Genomic DNA, 23,058 nt, shown 5'->3' with positions numbered 1-23,058 from the left:
ACCGTAACAAACCATAAGAATGATATGATATGGTTTTTTTTGCCATTTTCAAACATGAACTTTTTAAAGCCTTGATATACCTTTATACCAGTAACTAGCCTATGAATACCAATATCAATACCTTGATATTGGTAATGGCCTATGCCTACTTGTAATGACTAAATATGACCAGAATCATTTACTTTTGCCAGTGAATGTTGCTTTTATTTTTCTCTAGGGACATGCTTATTTTTGATGAATGGAGAGGTTGTATCTCTTACTGAGATACTAGACAGTCAAGGGAGAATATGCAGACTGGTTTGAAATGACAGAATGGAAACATTGGCTGAAATAACTTGTTACAGCCAAAGGATGCCAAATAGAACCTCAGAAAGCACAACTCATCAAACCTTAAAGCAGATTGGCTGCAGCAGCAGCAGAAGTCCACACAGGGTGTCACTCGAGTCAGCTAAGAACAGGAAGCTAAGGCTACAATTTGCACAAGATCACAAAAATTAGAAAGTAACAGATAAAAAAAAACATTGCGTGATCTATTGAGTCTTAATTTCAGCATCGGCATTCAGATTGTAGAGTCAGAATTTGGTGCAAACAGAATTAAAGCCTGAATCCATCCTGGCTTGTATCAATGCTTCGGGTGGCAGCAGGGTTAAAGTGGTCTGAAGAATACTTACTTGGCCCATTTTGGGCCCCTTAGTAACACTGAAGCATAATTTAAACTGTACAGCCTACCTAAGTATTGTTGCTGTTCATGTCCATAACTTTATGACCACACTGTACCTATCTTCAGATGGATACTTCTAGCAGGATAATGCATCATGCCAAAAAGCCCAAATCAACTCAAACTGGTTGCCAGAACATGTCAGTTGGTTCATTGTACCCCGATAGACCACATATTCACCAAATCTCAATCCAATAAAGTGCCTTTAGGATGTGATGTGATGGAACAGAACATTTTCATCATGAGCAGTCAACAAATCAGCAACAACTGTGGGAAGCCATCATGCCAATATGGACCAAACTCACACATTGTTGAATTTCCACCATGAAGAATCAAGGTAATCTAATCTACTAGCAAGATGTACCTAATAAAGTGTCATCCTCTTGTTTTAACACTAAATCATATTGCAAGGATGGAGTTTGAAATGCCTATTATTGAAGACTACACTGCCCAAGTCAGTTTTATAGCAGCTTTTCTTCTATTTAGAGCTTACTGACGGGCATTAAGCTTCTGACAGAAAGAAAATTGTCTTTCTTACAGTGGAAAGTGGCATCCCCATATCTTTCATTTGTTGTAAGTGAAATAGTTATTTAAATCCTGCCCTCTGTCATGCAATTTCTATCCTCACCAATTCTCCTTCTCTCTCAGTGTGTAATTCGTCTGCCCTACTGACACAGTAACACAGAAGTGAAGAGGATGGAGTAGGAGTTAAAAAAAAAAAAGACTGGAGTGGAGTGGAGTGGAGGGGCCTTTTTTTCTCTGCTAATCTCCACATGGTGGAAACGCTCAGAAAAAAAAGCAGTATTTATTTGTCTCTTGCCAGATAAATCAAAAGAACATCATAAAAACACAAATCCTTTCGTCTGTCTCTGTTTGTGCGCGCCCTTGAATGGCACGGTCATTTTCTTCCTGGATCACCCCTCCTCCCACAATGTTATCTGTCAATCAGAGCCTTTCATTAAAAGGCGCGACACACCCACCACAGCATATCTTCTACGTTTCCTAGTATAACATTTTAATAATATAATCGGTCGTAAAATAGTATAAGTAGAACTCATTTTCATCGTTTCTCCTCATTTTGTACCCTGCATGTTTCCCCTTATATCCTTGCACCCCTGGACAGATGTAAACCCCTACTTGTCATTTGCATCCATATATACCCTACAGCCTAATCGCTAATTTCCTGCATTTTATTCAATTACTTTAATGCACTGAAATTAATCTAAATCAACAGGCTTCAACCTTCAGGTCTTTATCACAACATTTGCGATTCACATATCCAAATAATACATGAATTAAATGCAATAACCCTTGCAGTCAAAGAGCTTTATTCATTTTAGTTGTATTGAACTGCTTCCACTGCAGGATCAATATAGCTGAACAGGCAATGCTGCTGCTGCTGTTGCTGCACTGCTGTTTGCGCTCAACCGCTGCACAGGAAGATGCAACATGAATCTCAATGTCAGGTTTTCTATACAGTCGCGGTGCTGTGGTGCGGCCAGCACAGATCATCTAAATTCACTTTCACCCGAACACTGCAGGGCTTGATGTCTCTACGATTTAAAAAACCGACAGGTGATGATGCATTTCTTTTTTTCTCCTCTTTATTCCCACCATATTTTTTACAGTCCATAGAGGTCCACTCACCGTTACTGCGGAGTGTCTGACTACGTTGCACGCTGTCTGCCGTATCTCAGCCGCGCTCCCCGGTTTCAGCAGGTTCTTGGTGAATCTCCGGGTCGATTCGGCTGCCATCTCCTCATCTGAGCGAAGCAAGTGATCTCTGCGGCAGCCGTAGTCGGTTCCCTGGCCCCTTCGATTCTAACCTGATCCTTCCGAGCACTGTTTACACATACGCACACACACACCCATACACTGACACAGGCTTGCACACACGCTTCACACACACGGCGGCATGTCTGCGAAACGCTCAACATAAAGTTAGGGGCATTCTCAGAAACTACTCGTCGCAGAGGTTTTCAAATTAAAATCCAAGCTATAAACAAAAAAATGGTTGCCTCAATTTACGTAGAATCGGGCCTTTTATTTTGAAGGAACACAATAAATTTCCGTGCCGCACATGATTCCGTTTTTATTCCGCATAAAATCATTTTAGTTTGCCTATTTTAACCCAGTTTGAATCAATTTAACAGGAACGCTCTAAATATACGTAAGAGAAATAAAGCTTTTACTTTAACCTGATTTGATATTTCAGTCAGCCCTCTTTTAGAACCATCACATACGTATATGGGCTCTGAAATGTCAGACAGTCTTTAACAGTCCAGTCACGATCAAGGCAGTGTTTATAGTTGAGGTTTCAGAGGAGGGGTGCACACAAACCAACAGTGACACCTAGTGGAAATACGTAGATATGACATTCTTAAAATACCTGACCAATCGTTACGTTCACATTTTCTTTCTGGAATTCGTTCATCTTATAAGCATGGTATGAATACATTTTTCGAAATTAATAGTGAAAGTTCAAGGAAAACGTAAATGACAATCACATAAAACATCAGAATCACCTTTATTTTCCAAGTTTGTGCACACAAACAAGGAATTTGGCTTTGGTTCCACTTGAGGACATTTTCTTTCAGGAACATAAAAGGAAAATAAAAATATTTTTTTGTATACATATACAGTGTTTTTACAGAAACGAGAGACATGGTAGGGTTGTGCAAAATGCCTAGTAAGTGTTCATCAACTTTTATCCCTGTGGATGAGACATGCACACACTTCCATTTTTTTATTCTAAATTATCTCAGTAAGGTAGAATAAAAATGCTATTATTAAATAGTGTAAAGATTGTCAAGTGAAGAGGCGTAAGTGGCATGTTTGCAATCAGTCTATTTATGGCCATCAGAACGAAACTCTTGTGTCTGTTAGTGCTTGATTTATTGCACACGTAGCGCCTCCCAGAGGGCAGCAGGCGAAGCAGGTCTTTGGATATGAAATGTTATAGATCATTTCTTGCCTTGGTCAGGCATTGTGAATTGTAGATGTCACCTATTTTAGTGGGAGCCCAATTATATTTTTGCCTTCACCAATCCCTGTGACTTCTTTCTGTGTATTTCTGAGCAACTGGCGTACCACACTGAGATGCAATATTCAGACAGAGCTGTCAATGCAGGATCCGTAGGACACAAACGCCTTTCATCCACAGTGATAAAAGTTGTAAACTGCACACATCTTAAAAGTGACTCTGTTAAGATGTATGTATCTAAAGGTTCTTTCTCAATATTACTAGATGTCAGTGATTTGTTTGACAGAGTTGACCATAACGTACTAATAACAGACTGGAAAAGACTGATTGATTGATTGATTGATTGATTGATTGATTGATTGATTGATTGTCTGGTACCTTACTAAATTGGTTAAAGTCTTTCTTGGCAAACGGATTACTGTCATTTGATAAAAATTGTGAGCGAAAAAAGATCACACGTGGGGTTCCTCAAGGCTCCATCCTGAGGCCACTGTTATTCAATATCTATATGAACCACCTAGCTCAGAGTATGGACTGTTGCAGCATATCTTACCATATGTATGCTGATGTCCACAGTCCCTTACAGTCAAATAATGCAGAGATAAGTAATAGATAGATAGATAGATAGATAGATAGATAGATAGATAGATAGATAGATAGATAGATAGATAGATAGATAGATAGATAGATAGATAGATAGATAGATAGATAGATAGATAGATAGATAGATAGATAGATAGATAGATAGATAGATAGATAGATAGATAGATAGATAGATAGATAGATAGATAGATAGATAGATAGATAGATAGATAGATAGATAGATAGATAGATAGATAGATAGATAGATAGATAGATAGATAGATAGATAGATAGATAGATAGATAGATAGATAGATAGATAGATAGATAGATAGATAGATAGATTGATTGATGCCAGTTTAGATATCAGTGCTCAACTTAATTTTATAATTTGATGAGCCTAAAACATGCAGCGTATGCAATAAAACCTTAAATAGCTATGGACTAAGACCTAAATTTTAGCAAATACATAAATTTTACTGGTATATTAGCCTAAAGGCATCTTAAAAGATTGCCAGATAAAAGGTTTTTTTACCAAATCACGACAACACCAGTAAAATGAATAATTTTAAGCCCTTCCAATCACAGCAATTGCTTCCTGCTTGTAAAATGCTATATTTTAAAATCATCTTGGCCTGTAAGGAACTGTATAGTGTTGGATCTAAATACATTTCAGGGTTGTTGTCAGGTATAAACCACCTAGAGCCCTTAAATCAGGCCTATTTTTTCAGCACAGGAAAAGAACTAAACAAGGGGTCTTAACATGTAGTTTCAATACTCCTCAGCTCTGGAACAAACTCCCTGAAAACCTGAAATTTGCAGAAACCATTAGCTTCTTTAAATTAGAACTGAAAACATTACATTATACTACAGCTTTCCCATAAAGTTTAAAGAGTTCCTTTTATTCTGAACTTGAAATTTACAGTATTTTTCTTGTCATGGGATTTCTGTTATTATTTTAAGTATTTCTTATTTTTATTACATCTTTTATTTTTTAGTTCCTTTATTTCCGTGTACACTCCTAAATTATGTCCTAAATATAGGGAGCTCAGCAAATAATCTGGTCCTGCCTTGCCCTTGCCTTGTTTTCTGTCCAGTTTGTTGTACTCAGTGTACTCACAGCTGTGCCTTCTTAATGATTGTACAGTAGTAGTGCTGTCAGACTAGAAGAGATCTGCTGAGATCAGGGTACCAAGATGCCTGAATATGTGGACACTTTTTACACAGTCTCCATTAATGTAGAGCAGAGTGAGACCAGTCCTGCTCCTCCCAAAGTCTTTTTGTGTTTTCTGGTTTTCAGACTGTTATGGAAGAACCACTCTATCAGCTTCAATGCCTTGTTCTTGTAATTCCTGTCATCATTACTTGAGACCACCCCAACGACAGTGGTGTCCTCTGCAAAAATTATAATGAAGCTTACAGGGTAGGGGCGAGTGCAGTCATGCATATTGTTAGGACATATTAGTGGTCTTGGCACACAGCCTTATGGGAGTGCCATTGCTGAACGAATGGGGGAAGGAGAGGAGGGACCTATTTGTGCTGCAATAAAAGATGTTGATACACATTTTGTTTACATTCATTAATTTTACATCTTTACTAAGGCTCTCAATTAATTGATCCACTTTAATATGTATGACAAGGCACTTAAATTTGAGTCAATATTAAGTCAATATTACAGCCAAAATAACAAATGTTTCAGTTTTCCATGGAAGCTGAGTAAAACCTTAGCTGAAATACTGCACAACATATCATCACCATTATGGATGTGGGAAACATAAATCTGAAGTTCAAAAGCTTATCAATCTCTCAGACATTCAGCTCAATTTGAGCCTTAATTCAAAGCAGCAGTGCTGAAACTCTAAGCCTCACAAGCAGATTCACAGCTGATAAATCACAGGTTTCCATAACAATCTTCACAGAAGTAAATATAATGATGTTTGGAATTGTAGTTAAAATTATTGGAAAAAATTGTTGTTGTGTATCAATGTTGGCCCTCTGGGTGGCAGCATAGCATCACAAATTACACAAAATGAGTTTATCCAGCTGAGTTGTGGTCAGTGACAAAATATGTGTTGTTTTTATTGACTTGTGTTCACAATGACTGCCGTATCATCTAATAATCAGCAAAACTTCCCTGAGAGCTATTAAGAGTATGTTGTTTCCGTTAGAGAGAGACACACACAATAAATTGCCTTTTAAACATTAGATAAAACTGAGATTGCTAAAATAATGTTTAAACTGCTAGAAAGCTGACACTGTAGCTAAAACTAAAATACTTCTTCAGGAAAAATGTTAAGAATTATCTAGGTTTACTGTGCATGCATCTTAAAGCAGGGGTCAGAAACCAACTAGGGGTCACATCAGCCAGTCTCAGCTTTTAAGGTCCACTTCAGAAATTAAACCAAACAATCAAAGCAGCAGTGGTAAAACAGATTTGTGCTTCATATTTTAGAACAGATAATAAAACAACATTCAATGAGAAATGAAACTCGGAGATCTATCCATCATCTATAGCCTCCTATCCTTGCATCATTAGGCGAGAGGCTTGGTACACTCAGGTTCCCATTCTATCACACAGCAACACAGTGATACACAGGACAGAAAAACCAGGCACATACAATTTAGAGAGACCAGCTAATCTAAAATTCATATTTTTGGACTGTGAGGAAGCTTGAGTTCCCCGAATAAACCCACACATGCATGGGGAAAACATGCAACTTCATGCAGCAAGAACCTAGCTCGGAATCTGAACCCAGGACCTCTGTGCTAACAACTGCTCCATCATGCAGCCTGTGTCTATGTCATCTATCATGCTTACTGATATGTTTTATAAAATAATCTGCTATTTATTCATCACTTTCTTACTGGTATAAATTAAAATGATAGTTCAAAGCAAGTGTACCTATTTTAATATTCTCAAAAAAATTCAGTAAAGTCTGAAGTTATTCATACCCAGGGCAGATTTAGATTTAAAAGAATACATACTACATGTTTCATCTAAGTGGAAGTAATATTAATGTGTTGGAGTGGCCCAGACAGACTTGAATCTAGAGGAAGGCAAAGATTAGGGAGATGTAAGGAAACTTTATACTTAAACACTTGGAGCTCATCACCAAAGATAAATAGTTGAAATACCAGTAATGCCAAAAAGGATTTTTTTCCATATATTATTGAGAAGGGATCACATTATTTTCAACAAGTCATTTTTAATTGAATGCCAATAAAAACTGATATCTTTCTTTTATTTGTCAAAATTGAATATAGTAGTTCAATTTACCAAATTACACACCTGTATTGAATGGATATTCGTTTACATTATTGAAAGAAGATTAATCGTCCCCATATGGGAAGTTTTAGGAGTTGGTGTCTCTCCTTTGGATTAGTTTTATCGCTGATTACTGCCATCAACCAATTGAAATGGCACTGACCATCAAACAGTCCATGGTTCCTTCCAAATATTCCTGCACCTTAAATCCAGCTTTTGTTTGTCAAACTACCCACTAAAGAAAATTTAGGCATATGTAATTCGTATTGGCGTATACAAATACAGCCAGAAAAGATTGGACTACAAACGAGGGGAATTTGAGTAACTCAAGAGAACTGCTGTCTCTTTGTGGTGCATGATCTCCTTTGATGTGTTCTTTGAGCTTTGCAACTTACAAACCATTTATATGCACCAACGGCTATATTACACCCTAAAGTAAAGAAATGTTATATACTCTGAAAGAAAAGGTTTAAAAGAGCTTCAGAAAACCTGGACAAGTATTTCTCGGTTCTCTCTTGGCCAAAGCAAAATGACAAGAAAAGAAGAAAACTCAAGCCATTTTTGTAGTACTAAATATTAATGAAAATGTATTATTAAATTGAACAAGTATATAAGTCAAATATATATTACGGTATATTACTCTAGTATTTGCGATCTTTGTTTTTGTTTTAGGGTTGTATACTTCTTGAACTTCTCACATTTTGTCACAACAACCACAAACTTCATTGCATTTTACTTGGACTTTATGTGACAGACCAACAAATACAAATCTGAAAAGTGTGGCTTGCAGTTGTATTTAAACCCCCTTTAGTTTGATTCTCTTTGATAAAATGCGATGCAACCGGAATCCCTGAGAAATTGTCCACGGGTTAATGGAGTCAATCTGTTTGTGATTTAATCTCAGTATAAATCCAGTTGTTCTGTGAAGGCCTCAGAGGTTTGTTAGGGAGGATCAGTGAATAAATAGTATCATGAAGACCAAGGAAACCAGCAGACAAGTCAGTGATAAAGAAGTTGGAAACAGGATTAGGTTATAAAATATCCCAAGCTGTGAACATCTTACATACCGCAGACCAGTTTAATCCATCATCTGAAATCAAAAAGCGTATGACGCAACTGCAAACCTATCAAGACATGGCTATCCACCTAAACTGGGCAAGGAGAACATTAACTACAGAAGTAACCCAGAGTCCTGAAGTAACCCTGGCAGAGCCACAAAACTCATGTGGGAGAATCTAGGCAATCTTGGAAGAAAACTTGTTAGGGGCTGCAAAGGACCTGCATAAACTACATAAAATTAAGAACAGTAATGTACCGTAGTTGAGAAAGGTCTGTTGGCTTGTGGATGACTTGCGTTGGTGAAATAGTCATAAAAGCACTGAGATCTCCCCATAATCCCCGTCTTATGTCTGACAGCATAACTAAGAGGGGAAAAGTGGAATGCAGGATGTGGAAAAAAGAAAGACTTACAGCAGCCAAGATAGCAAAACGAGGGAGTGAAGTGAGTGGGAGAAATGCTGGATCTCTTAAAGCACAAATTGGACATAGTGCAGTTTTAGCCAGCCAATATTTCTTGTCAAGTCCCCAGATTCAATAACAAGATAGCATTCTCCAGCATCCAGAGTTTTCTAAATCCAAGACGGTCTTGAGGACTGAGGAAATAAAGAAGCTATTCATAGCCTTCAGGGATGGCTACAAGATCCCATTTCTTCAGACCAGGCCGTTGTCTAAGGTTCTAATTTTAATATCCTTTTTCACAGGCAAACGCACAAAGAGTGCATGTCCATCTGTAGTTGGACGCAGAAAAGAATGATGTTCGTAAGGTCAAGGTCTGTGTGTGTTAGAAACCCCCGCTGCAGCCATACTGTGTGAACAACTATAGTTTTATGGGAAATGAGTCAAGCTCATGGTGGATATATAACCACAGAGAGAGTGTTATGTATGCAGAAAAACAAATTGAGAGGCAAAAAAATAGGGGTAACCAAAAAAGACAAAGTATGAACATTTGAGCTTTTTGAACGTTTAATCACCTTTATTTCACAGATGTGCGATGTAGCATAAGCTTCTTTCATAATTCAAGACTCGATTTGTGCAAATATAGTAAAGAGTACATGAATATGGTTGATGTGCATATCCAAGTCAGACAAAGCAGATCAAAAACAATGTGTTACGGCGCTTTGAAAGCAGATATATTCTGCACATATACAAACATACGTGTAGACACCTGTTCTCATGGCACAACCTTGAGTAAACTGTTTCATTGTTTCACAGTATTTTCACAAATATTTACAAAAAACAAGTTTATCCCACTACTGCTAAAATAATATAACAAATTAATTGTTGCAGTTATAAATGTCATAGAACTGAGCAAAAATATTGAATATTTCCCAACAGCTGAAATTTATATGTTTGCAAATGAGAGAAAAGTGCAGGAATTTTGAGCCAGCTAACAGGCAGTGCATAGCAACATGAGGAGGAAAGGTAGTGCTGGGTTACTCTCCACTCTATGCATTTAAAACGTAGGAATGGCCTGAGAAAAAACTATTATGCTGCTGGTCTTCCATCACTTAGAAAGCTATTTTATTCATCCACTCATCAGCAATTGGACTTTTTGCTTCAAGATCTGAAGTTATACATGAATGAGTCTTGTCACACAAGTGCTATCTTTATTCAGAGTTAACAGGTCGTCAGCATCAGCTCATTTTGGGCATTATTTTTCATGTTTATGCATGTATAGTAAAACGGATAAAGGGGACCTTCACTCCAAGCCCTTTTAATTACCAAAATGCCCTTTTAATTAGTTTTGTACTCCAACTTTATACCTTTTTCTGGTTCTTTGGTAAATTACCTACTTAAATGACTAAATTACTTACTGTGTGTGTGTGTGTGTGTGTGTGTGTGTGTGTGTGTGTGTGTGTGTGTGTGTGTGTGTGTGTGTGTGTGTGTGTCTGAAAGGGTGTCTGGTGCCTGGGGTGAAATCAGGCAGATAAAAGGCAGTGATGAGGTCTGGATCTTCAGCATCCTGACAGCTGTAGATTAAATTAAAGAACTTCTGACAAATCAAACAGATTTCTCCCTCTGTCTTTCTCTCTATCCCTTTTCACCCCTTGAGCCCTCATCAGGCAATCTGTGTGCATAGCTTAAAACAAAATGGATTTCATCTTTAAGGGCTTGAGCAGGCTTTGAAACGGCACCAGCTGCCGGTCCTGCTTGTCAGTTGCTTTTTTTCCCCCCCAGCCCCTCTTCTGGACTCAGCTTTTTTTCCCAGAGACTTCAACAAACTTGAGCCATATTGCAGCAGATAAAGGTAAAACATCAGTTCTTCAAACCCTGACAGTAATTGAGAAATGAAACAGACACATTTTCCAGGTTCTGAGAGGCCCAGTCCGATCGGAACATCAAACACTCCCACTTTGGATTGCCGTGGATTGACAGAGAGCTATGCCCTGTTCCCACAGGATCAAGATTCAGCTGTTAATAGGACGTTAGCACTTTATAATACCATCTATTGGAAGATAAAACCAATAAAACTCAGATATATGTGTTAAACACAAGCATACTGTAAGTGAAAATTAAGCACATAAGTGTGACCTCAAAAATATCTATCATGATCTTAAAGTTTCATTATATTGTCTGATGATGTCCAATTTACAGCATCCTTTACATTTATTAGGACCCCTGTTAAAGATGTGCAAAAGCCCTTAAAATTAATTAACTGCTTGCACCAGCAGTAAAGTGTCACAATGAACACTTTAAAGTTTGAGTTTATTTTATTCAGTGGGAATGAATATCCAATGTAGATGAATGATTTTGTTTTACAAAATTACTGGTGTCAAACTTTCTCCTGCTGGTAATATTGGAATACGCCTTGGATCATCATGCTTCTAAATGATCAAAACCTGGCCAAATTTTATTTTTCTGGCTGAGACTATCAGATTTTTATTTTAAATGTACTGGTATTTTAAAGAGTTTATGATACCAAGAAACTTTGCAAGGGAAACAGGCCCACAGCATTACAGATTCTCTGTTTTACTTGTCTCGTCTTTGTCTCATCTGACAAGCCCACAGATCCAGAACTGTTTAGGCAAATCTCGATGTTTATATTAGTAATGGTAGGACAGAAAATACTATCCAGGCATGAATTTAAACTGTTTCGGCCCATTGGTGCCATCTAATCATTGCTGAGTGTAGAAACAACTTTGCGCAAGTAGCTGGTTTCTTGTAGCCATTTCCTGACTTTTGAAGATCAGCACACATATGTCTAACTTACATGGCATGTTCTCCTGTATTTCCCATGTTGACGAGGGGCAATGAGAAATATTCCTCTATTACATGTCAGATTTATAGTGAAGGGAATCCGAAATCATAGATTATCAATTCAATCTTCCTGGACACCCTGATCTGCTTAAAGAATAATGAATACATTAAAAAATGGTTCAGTTACAGCTTATTTAATTGAAAATGTTAAGACTGCTAACATGTGGCCAGAGTACTTTAGTAACGAAACAACTATTATTTCATAACATTTTTTACCACAGAACAATTGTTAACAATTCAAGCTTATTCTCCAGTATTAAAAGATAAATTCATTTTAAGGCTTTTTACACTTTTTTGTTTTTACTGGGGTTGCAAATCAATGTAAAGGGTGTTGCATAATAAGTATAAATTCTTCTGGACTTTACAGCATATTGACTTTTAAGTCACCTATAGCTTTGAACTACACACCTTAACTGGGGTTTAAATAGTGTTTGTGTGAGTTAAAAAATGATGTAATTAAGCCAAACATTAAAAAGTGCAGAAGTGTGAGCTTCCATATAATCAGACACACACTTTTTTGTGGATTTTGCTTTGGTGCTAGAATTAGAATAAAATTAAAAATAGTATGTGTTGGGTGAATTATTTTTTTCAGTGCAAACATTAAATGTGGTTTTGTTGCATTATTATTACAAAATAAATAGTTCACTTATCAGAAAATTGCATTTAATACTAATAAGTAATTTAATGTATGTTTTAGAATCTAGTTTATGTTTCATAAAGTATATTAAGTGGGGTTAAACATTAAACTGGTTATAAAGCCACAAAATTGTAGACTGTGCAAAAGTTACACCACATGTTCAAGTCACTAGAGAGCAGTGTTGGGCAGTGATGAAAGAGAAGAGGATAAGTGTATGCGTGTGTGTTGGAGAGAAACTCGCCCGAACGCAATCGTGTTTGGACTCAGAAATCCAAGGCTGCAGCAGCTGGCCAAACAGAGTGAACAGGGAGTCATGTAGAAGCTGTGTGTGACTGTGTGAGGTAGGAGTGATGCAGACTGCTGAGGAGAGGCCTTCTTTTCGCTCCGACTCCTCAAACCAACAGAATTAATAAGCTCGTTTGCCAAGAAAAACACTCTAATCAGTGGGTTTCCTCTCATTAAAAGTTAATTAGTTTGACACGAGTTTCCTGCAGAAGAAAGTATCGGCCACTTAGAACTCATTAGACCTAAAGGAAAACATAAAACCGAGGAAAGCAAGGAGGAGAGGGGAGAAAGGAGGAATGAAGCACACAGAAAAATTCAAACATTTTATCATCCAGCGCACCCTGAGAAACTCACGCTAGCTGGTAGATCTACAAACATGTGCATTACTTTGTCTTTTCAGACTGTTAGTGACAAATGTAAACACCCATGCCAGCAGACATATACATAAAGCGATACATCAGTATCATACTTACATAGGGATGCTAAGTACAGCAACCTCATTTGAATGTTTTCCTAGTGGTCCTCTGACCCTGAAACACATAACTGTACACAACATTTTGTATTTTTCCATCCCTTTATGTATGAAATGTCACGATTCACTAAAACAACACTTCGGCACTTGAGTTAAACAATCTGAAAGACATGCAGACATCCAGACAAAAGCATGTGGAGAACTCTTCAAAGTACATCATAAAAACCCAACAAAACTTAAAGTTGCGAACCTCCATAAGCCATTGAAATGCAAGACCTAATTTGTGTGATTTGTGTCAGAGGTTACTTTACTCATCATGTGAATGTGCATAAAAAATACAAAATGTAATTAGATATGTGAGAATCTTAGAGCTAACAAATTTATAGCTATGTTTTTGGGACAAATCAGTTCTGAACTTGATGAAAGAACAGAACCCAATAAAACCCAACAAAAAAATGTTTTTGATGTTGCAGTAAAGTTTTATGTTTCTGTTACTTTTCCTCATCTTTTTAAGCAACAACACATTTTTGAACACACCTTAATATTTCAGTCAGGACTTTGGTAAAGAAAATTAGGACTGATGCTGAAGACAAAGACAGAAGCAAATTCTTGAAGGTGCTGCAAATGATTTAGAATAAGAAAAAAACAGAATTGTCTTGTAATGCCAAAATAAACATATAGATCTCTAGTGCTGATAGTTTTAAATATGTTATTGTGGTAAATCCAAACCCAGACAGAAATTGGGTTGTGCCTTGCCACACTGCTAAATGGAGTAAGGCACCCACACCCTCCCCAATTTCCTACCTCGCTCCATCTCTCTACCGTTCCACAGCTTCACTGGTCTGTCCAGCCTGCTCAGACTTCCCCTTGTTAATTAATCATGAAGTTTGACTTTTACTCTTTAATAAGCAGTGTTTTGCAGAGAGCTCAGAGTTTGTTTTTGTTTAATTAGCTCAGCAGGTTCTCTGTCCATGGGGCTCATTAAAGGGAGAAGGCTCGGGGCCCGCTGAGCAGCATCGAATGTGGAAATGCTGAAAGGCGGCCCTTGCTGCCAGGTGGCTATAAGACGAATGGGCCCAGGCACACACTGAGACGTTGCAGGAAATGTAGTGGCATGGCGCTGTGAAATGAAGAACAATGATGGGAAATGTTCTGGAGAAAACACACAGACCAGTGGTGAAAGAGGGCTTTAAAGAAGGAGCGAAAGAGGCAAAGAATGAAAAGGAGAAAGAAAATCAAACAATGGCTGAAAGAGACAAAATTAGGTTTTAACATTGTTTTAGTTAAGATGAAAAGAGATAGTGTCAGCAAACCATGCAGGGAGAGGTCTAGTAAAAAGAATGTAGTGTTAAACAATATTGGAGTCATTGTTTTTACTGCATTTAATTTTAATTCAGTGGTACAAATACAATTGCATTGAATTTGGTCTCACCCATTTGACCTGACGGTCAATAGGCTAATACATTTTAGCAAGCACAGTTTTTCACAAAGGTTTAAAGAATATTTCAATTTTAGACAAAAAGCTATAAAGTTAAAAATAGTGAATAAATAATGTTTAAAGGTTGTGCTCAATTGCTCAATATAGTCGTGCACACAATGAAAGTTAAAGTGGAGTCTCCTCCTGATTCTGCAGGAATACATTTTATTGCTACATTAGCAAGAGCCTGCAGTTGTTCCCATAAACACTTTTCAGGGATCTTGGAGAATTCTTGTGGTCTGCTCTCAGGGTTATCTTGCTTGGAAGGCCCAGCCGGGGGATGTTGGTTGTTGTTTAGAAGTCCTCAACTTGTAGATTACTTTCCATACAGTGGAATGACTTATTTCAAAAACGTTTTTTACATCTTTTTATCCCTAACAAGATTGATAAAATCAATCCTTTTGAAGACCCCTGACAGCTCCTTCGATCTTACATTGGTTTTAACTTTAAGTCAAGAGCACACCAAACATAATTTCAGATGTTTAAACTGTTAAGCCCTGAGGGGTTTTAGAACAACTTCAGCCTGAAATTACATAACTTAAATAAATCAAGTATAGCTCCACAATTACAAGGTCTACATGCAAACGTTTGGTACTTGTGTAAAGGTAAGACATAAAAGAATATTTTTCAAGTGGAACCACTTGGTGCTGTTACGGTGTCTGATTTATTTGTGATTAAATAAAGAAAAATTTTAATTTTTTGAGCCTCTCCAAAGGTTTTTCTAAATGAACATTGCAAAACATTACAAAAATCCTTTAGAAATCCAAGTAGAAGCCCCAGGTTGTATTCAACAACAACTTGACTATTCCTGCAGCAAATGTGGACCAAATCAGTTCAAGCATATTTGTTTCACAAAGGTTTTAGGGGGCAACGTGCCAGGAAGGGCCGGGATTTCGGCACAGTTTAGCCAAATGTGCCAAAACTGTGCCGAATGTGTTTGTCATTTGTAAGGGAATCTAGTCAAATAAAAGGGAATGTAAGGGAATCTAGTCAAATAAAAATGCTGATGTCCATTGTAGGACTCCTTCCGCATATGACATAGCCTTTGGTCATGACATCTACCCTGTAAATCATCAAAATGTACAATTGTGCACAGTATAAAATCAATATAATGGAAAGAAATCGAACTAAATTGTATCCTTTTATATCCAACTGGAGGAATTTTATAGAAAAACAGAATTAGCAGTGAAAAACCATGCAAACAAATGTGCAAAAACAATTACCATATATAACCTATATAAACAAATCACTTTTATAACCTCGGTTAGGCATGGATATTACGTGAATGGAAAACGTCATACAAAGACATGCAATACGTCCCCGCAAAAGTGGGATTCTCTAGTTTCCATTGGTACCAAAAAAGAGCAGGTAGGGAAAAAGTATGTGTTTTCTGTGGCATTTTATGTGTACCCCTAAACATCATCTTAGGTGGTTAAATTGCTGTAAAACCAAACGTATTTGTGAAAAACTAATTTAGAGAATTGCTTTGTAAACATTATTGTGTATTTTGACTGAGAAACGTGAAGAGTTTGAAACATTACATTTTTTATGTGATCAAATTCTTCAATTCTGGACAGATGTCCAAAGCTGGCTACGTTTAAAGAACATTGTACTGTCTCCACTGTCTGACACAATGGTGTTACTTGGATTAGAAAATGAAAACAAATCATTTAAGCATTTGGGAAACTTTCTTATATTGATGGGAAAATTCCTCATTCATTAATGTAGGTATATAAAAAAAACTAAGCCCACATTTAGTCATTGGAAAAACAATTTTGATTTATGTTCTAAGTCTCTGAGACTGGTTAAAACTAAGCTGGAAGAATTTAACCTGATGTGAGAATGCCCTTTGTCTAATTTTATTAAGTTATGTTTTGTTAGTCCTTCTCTTTATATACTTGCTACACACTTCAAGTGTACAAAATACAGGTCCTTCTCAAAATATTAGCATATTGTGATAAAGTTCATTATTTTCCATAATGTCATGATGAAAATTTAACATTCATATATTTTAGATTCATTGCACACTAACTGAAATATTTCAGGTCTTTTATTGTCTTAATACGGATGATTTTGGCATACAGCTCATGAAAACCCAAAATTCCTATCTCACAGAATTAGCATATCATTAAAAGGGTCTCTAAACGAGCTATGAACCTAATCATCTGAATCAACGAGTTAACTTTAAACACCTGCAAAAGATTCCTGAGGCCTTTAAAACTCCCAGCCTGGTTCATCACTCAAAACCCCAATCATGGGTAAGACTGCCGACCTGACTGCTGTCCAGAAGGCCACTATTGACACCCTCAAGCAAGAGGGTAAGACAGAGAAAGACATTTCTGAACGAATAGGCTGTTCCCAGAGTGCTGTATCAAGGCACCTCAGTGGGAAGTCTGTGGGAAGGAAAAAGTGTGGCAGAAAACGCTGCACAACGAGAAGAGGTGACCTGAGGAAGATTGTGGAGAAGGGCCGATTCCAGACCTTGGGGGACCTGCGGAAGCAGTGGACTGAGTCTGGAGTAGAAATATCCAGAGCCACTGTGCACAGGCGTGTGCAGGAAATGGGCTACAGGTGCCGCATTCCCCAGGTCAAGCCACTTTTGAACCAGAAACAGCAGCAGAAGCGCCTGACCTGGGCTACAGAGAAGCAGCACTGGACTGTTGCTCAGTGGTCCAAAGTACTTTTTTCGGATGAAAGCAAATTCTGCATGTCTATCGGAAATCAAGGTGCCAGAGTCTGGAGGAAGACTGGGGAGACGGAAATGCCAAAATGCCAGAAGTCCAGTGTCAAGTACCCACAGTCAGTGATGGTCTGGGGTGCCGTGTCAGCTGCTGGTGTTGGTCCACTGTGTTTTATCAAGGGCAGGGTCAATGCAGCTAGCTATCAGGAGATTTTGGAGCACTTCATGCTTCCATCTGCTGAAAAGCTTTATGGAGATGAAGATTTCATTTTTCAGCACGACCTGGCACCTGCTCACAGTGCCAAAACCACTGGTAAATGGTTTACTGACCATGGTATCACTGTGCTCAATTGGCCTGCCAACTCTCCTGACCTGAACCCCATAGAGAATCTGTGGGATATTGTGAAGAGAACGTTGAGAGACTCAAGACCCAACACTCTGGATGAGCTAAAGGCCGCTATCGAAGCATCCTGGGCCTCCATAAGACCTCAGCAGTGCCACAGGCTGATTGCCTCCATGCCACGCCGCATTGAAGCAGTCATTTCTGCAAAAGGATTCCCGACCAAGTATTGAGTGCATAATTGTACATGATTATTTGAAGGTTGACGTTTTTTTGTACTAAAAACACTTTTCTTTTATTGGTCGGATGAAATATGCTAATTTTGTGAGACAGGAATTTTGGGTTTTCATGAGCTGTATGCCAAAATCATCCGTATTAAGACAATAAAAGACCTGAAATATTTCAGTTAGTGTGCAATGAATCTAAAATATATGAATGTTAAATTTTCATCATGACATTATGGAAAATAATGAACTTTATCACAATATGCTAATATTTTGAGAAGGACCTGTATATGATGTTCAATGTCCCAAATGCATTGGAACCTATGTTTTATTTCTTTTTATTTTATGTTATGGCTTTTATTTATTTACTGCTGTCTTGTTGGTGTTCTGTTTCATTGTTTTTGCTCCAATTTGTGACAGAAAGTCTTTATCTAGCTTAATCTGAGTTGATGTTGGGTTGATTTGTGATATTACAATTTGCCCTAGTTTTGTTTTGTGTCTTGTTATTTTGCAATAAAAAAAAGAACCATCAAAATTCAGAGTAATGTTTTTCTACTCATGTGATATGCATATGTGTAATTAAAATTATTTTAAGGGGGAATAAATGTATGGGTTGTCCTAAACAATTCTCCAACAGAAATTGCATTTCTCATATCCTAGCAAAAAAAAAAAAACAGTGTCTGGAGGTTGGCTATTAACTCATATTTTAGCTTCATAGCAAATAGGTTAACCTAGTTAATGTTTTAGCTAACATATAAAGAGCTAACTAATAGAGTATACTGCCTGACATATATTTTCTGTTTTTGATCTCTTGCTTAATTGAAATAATAATTATTAATTGTTATCAACAGTACTTGTTTCATTATTGTTTTTATTGTTTAACGTGTCTACTAATGATGGTTAGAGTATTTTAGACACAAATTCTAACAAGTGTTTAAGGATTAATAAATGTTCCTAATAATATACATAAAGCTCAGATGAAAATGTCTAAATATATGCTTCTGTGATGTTCTCCAAAACAGTATAACAAAGATTTCATTGTTATCAGTACTTGTCATTTCAGTCAATAAAATATACTGATTTGTTAAGAATCAGCTGTTTTCTTCAGAAGTTTAATACATTTTGTTGTCTTCTTGCATTGCCATAATGTATTTTTAAACAACTCTTGAAGAAAAAGTAGAACTCTATGACCACGATTTCCAAATCTTTTTTTGATGTTCTTTGTTGGACTGTGGAAACTGGTTTTAGTTTTCACTTCACTAATTAGATTTTTTATTGGGACAAAACTAAAACAAGGATTGGCCATGTTGCTTAAGGCTAGATTAAGGAACTTGAGTGGGTCTAATATTCTTAGTGAATTAGAAATATGAGAATCTGTATAAATGTATTTACAAGATAGATCTTAAGAAAACTTTACAAGTGAATGTTTGTGGAGTAATTATCAAAGTAACTATCAAAGTAACAAAGTAACAGCCTGACCTTTAGAGTCTGTGCACTCCCTAAAAAGCATGATCAATTTTCTCCCAGTGACTACAACAGCAAGGCACCATCACCTCAACATAGCTGTCAAGCCACGATCACCCTCTGAGAAAATGTCACTGCAGAGGACTTGTCAGTAATGTTTGCAAACATCTGAGATTCTCAAAAAAGCAGAGAGCCTAAAGATTCTGCAACGTAAATAAAAAAAATCATACATTAGTTTTTGAAGAATATTAGCAAAATAAGTTCTGCATTTCATACATGTTCAAAACTAATTTAGAAACAGATAAAGGGCTAACACTATTATCAGCTGGAAATTTAGACTATTTTCTATTAAGAATCGTCTGAGTTCAATCTTGTTAGCACAGATAACCTCCAGGACCAGGAAGATAATGCCATCACGTCATTCCTAAATAAATGGGCAGCAGTTGATTTAAGACAGAGTCGACTAAATGTAAGACAACACAATAAAGCTATAATAAAGTTTCATTAAAACATCAGGAAATCAATTTACATTCTGCACACTCAGGTCTTAGCCTAAATGATTATCCTTCACAAGCACTAATTAAACAATGACTGATCAGCATTTTTCCAGAGTAAATTACACAAAAAAGAGGCTGCTGCCTGTTTGATGGAGCCCAGCCAAGGCTGTGTGCTGCATATTACTACCTTACCTGGTGACACTGTGTTTTTGTGTGAAGTGGGATGCCAAGATGAGACGTCTCACCTGGAAAAGATTTGCCATCTGCGTTCTCCTGCCAAGCTCACCTGGACTGTCTCAGCTGCTCTGGTGACCTCTTGGTGTAGTACAACTCTACACGTGTGAAGCTTTGGACTGAATCAAAGAAAATTGTGGTAGACTGCTAATATGCAAGACAACTGAGAAGGAGGTGCAACTCTCATCAGAGAAAAAGAGCATCCCACCAGCGCACTTTACAAGTAATGTACAACTGGCTGGGAAGAAATATATAAAATACCTATGCAAACTGATCATGTGACATGTATACACAAAGAAAAGCTGATGATGTAAACACATTATTAAAGAGAGAGTAAATAAGTACATAAAACATATAAATAACAGAAGACATAACCCCAAAGAAGAACATTAGGGCTTTTCAGGAAGTAAAAAATCAGATACTGTTGCAAAACTGTATGAGTTTTGCACTTTGTTTCCCCATTATGAAGTTAAGAGATGATAGAAAATTACTATTCTTTGTGGAATAGGAAAAACTGTGGTTTTGAATTTAAGGATTACCATTTTCAGGAATGGTGATTAGATTCTGCAAGTGACCTACCAATGTGACTACAAAATTGGATCAATTAGGTCGTTCAGTGGTACTCAGCCCCAGTTCATATCCATACATTGCTGTTTCATCCCAACCTATTATGAACAAATTTGTACCCAAATTTAACCATCACCCTGTTTCTCTTGGTACTTTGATCAATTCTGGAGATACTTTCCATCACCAAGTAAGTCCTCTGGTTGACTGCAAATCATTTCTAGTAAAAATGTCTGTAATAATTTGTTATAATTGCATACCTCAAGGGTCTTCAACACATGTGGCTCGCAAATAGCTCTGACATGAGCTTGAATGGAAATAAAAACTTTTTATTTGCAAAACAGTAATAAACCATTGGAAATGTCCTTTTGGCCCTGTGGCATTTCATACTCCAGCTCTTTTTTGGTCATGTTGTACCCCATCTTTTTCACATGTTTCTAGCCTATGATGTGTGAATTCATAGCTGTCTTCTACCGATCAAACTGCTGTTCAAAAGTAAAGATTGTGAAATTCTAACTAGTTAAAAAACATAATTGCACTAATACACAATTCATTTTATTGTAATGCACAGAGATCTGTATACATTTCATATGCAGTCATGATTAAGGGCAAAGGGTTTTTTGTACTAAAACAAAATAATCACTATTGTTTATAGATGTCTGAAATACTTTATGTAACTTTCAACAATACCTTGTTCAAAGTTAAAACTATAATTATTTGTAGGAAAATGCTGTGTCTAACCGTCTGAGGAGTATGTACAAAGAGAACTGCACTCGGTTTTTTGTTTGAGAGGAGCTCTGAGGGTGGTGCTGATCAATGCTTGCTGGGAGCATCTACATCTAAAACATCATAGACATTTGCATTGTTTGATTGTGGGTAAACCAAGTTTAGACATACAGTAAGAGTATTAGCCCAAAGGTTTGTTCTGGACTTCATGCTTTTCTTTTTATTGGCTACATATTTTTGTGTATGATGGTAGTGGTGGAGGGGGGAAATAGGGTTATATTTAGAGAGATTGATATTCTCTATTTAAAGAATGAATTGCATTAACCAAACAAGAAGCTGTTGGCATTGGCTTCCATGTAGGGGTTAAGGGAGTGTCTGGAGTTGAAAAAAATCTGCGTAACCTCTGCTTTAACCCCACATATGAGCACTTATTGATTCATTCACTTTGAAGAGGTCCTTGAAATTGTTTTGATGAGGAACTATTATGGCAGTCTGTTGGGGCTTTCAAGGCACTAGTCCAAATGAGAATGTCTCCAAGCTGGAGACACAGAGACAGACAGAATCACAAAGGCTTGTGAAGAAAGACAGACACACAGACAGCATGCAGACAAAAAAATGGAGAAAAAGAGTAAAGGAGCTATAAAAAAAAACAGAGTAACCCTTATTTCAGAAACAATGACTTTCCTGCCAATAGAAAGTGATGGCTGAGCTGTTGCAATATCCATGTCTCTGACAGAACTCAGAGCATATCAGGCGTATTGCATTACCTGGGAAAAAAGGAAAAGGGTAGAAATAATCAAAAATGCATCAGAAATAATGCACTTTTCAGACTCTATCCATCATTGTTTCGGCACCCTTGATCCTTTACGAGAACCAAGCGAGCCATGGGAGGGGGTGATGCACTTGCTGCCGCTCCCATCGCCAAAGAGCAGGGTGGGTAATTAAATTGTGTGTCGCTCTCTAAGAACTAAAATGAATGAAATAGATGAATGCTATTGCATTATGCCACAATCGTGACCTGCAGAAAACTAATGGCGGAATAATAGTTTTAGGTACTGGCTCTTTCTCTCTGACAGCCTCTTGAGTAAATATGCAACAGTACTAGCAGTCAAAATGGTTTGTCCTACACCTGTAATGGTCTCCCAGTCTGTTAGCTTCTTCTTCTTTTACAGACCTCCCTGATTCATTTAATCCGCTGACCTTTCCTTCCCAAGATGTCACGCTCATACAGCCTACTTTCAAGGGCAGCACGTAGTCCAAAGCAGTTACACCGTTTTTGGTTTTCCTCTGTTTTTATGGTTACTTTTGAAGCACACAGCCAAAGCAGCGGTCTCTTTTTTCCTCTATTCGGCATGCCTCCCAGAGATGGGCGCCTTGCTTTGTAGTTTGTTGACTGTAAAGAGCTGAGAAAATTGTCCTGAAATCCTGAGCAAAAAGGAGTGTAAATAAAAGATCAAACCAGGCCTGTGAGCAGAACCAGCGGCCTGGTACTCAGCGCAATAACTCACAACGTGTCGCCACATATTAGCTTGATGCGTTCACTCCGGGGGTGGAGAGAGGTAGCCAGGAGCTCTTCTCCGCCGCTGCTGCTTGC

The 23,058-nt window shown here is 37.5% G+C and overlaps 1 protein-coding gene across 1 annotated transcript in view; it reads right to left on the bottom strand.

Annotated features, from left to right (window-relative positions):
- The window catches only part of dock10 (dedicator of cytokinesis 10), a 90,654-nt gene extending 88,020 nt beyond the window's left edge, over positions 1 to 2,634 (bottom strand). Inside the window, exon 1 of the mRNA XM_047391811.1 lies at positions 2,366 to 2,634. Within this exon, the coding sequence (XP_047247767.1) occupies positions 2,366 to 2,473 (108 nt within the window). The 5' untranslated portion in view covers positions 2,474 to 2,634. The remainder of the gene's footprint in view (positions 1 to 2,365) is intronic.
- Between the last annotated feature and the right edge of the window lie 20,424 nt (positions 2,635 to 23,058).

This window comes from Girardinichthys multiradiatus, chromosome 18 (assembly GCF_021462225.1).
Source record: "Girardinichthys multiradiatus isolate DD_20200921_A chromosome 18, DD_fGirMul_XY1, whole genome shotgun sequence".
NCBI classification, from domain to species: domain Eukaryota; kingdom Metazoa; phylum Chordata; class Actinopteri; order Cyprinodontiformes; family Goodeidae; genus Girardinichthys; species Girardinichthys multiradiatus.
The sequence above is the reverse complement of the archived record's forward strand: the minus strand, read 5'-3'. Positions and strand labels throughout refer to the sequence as shown.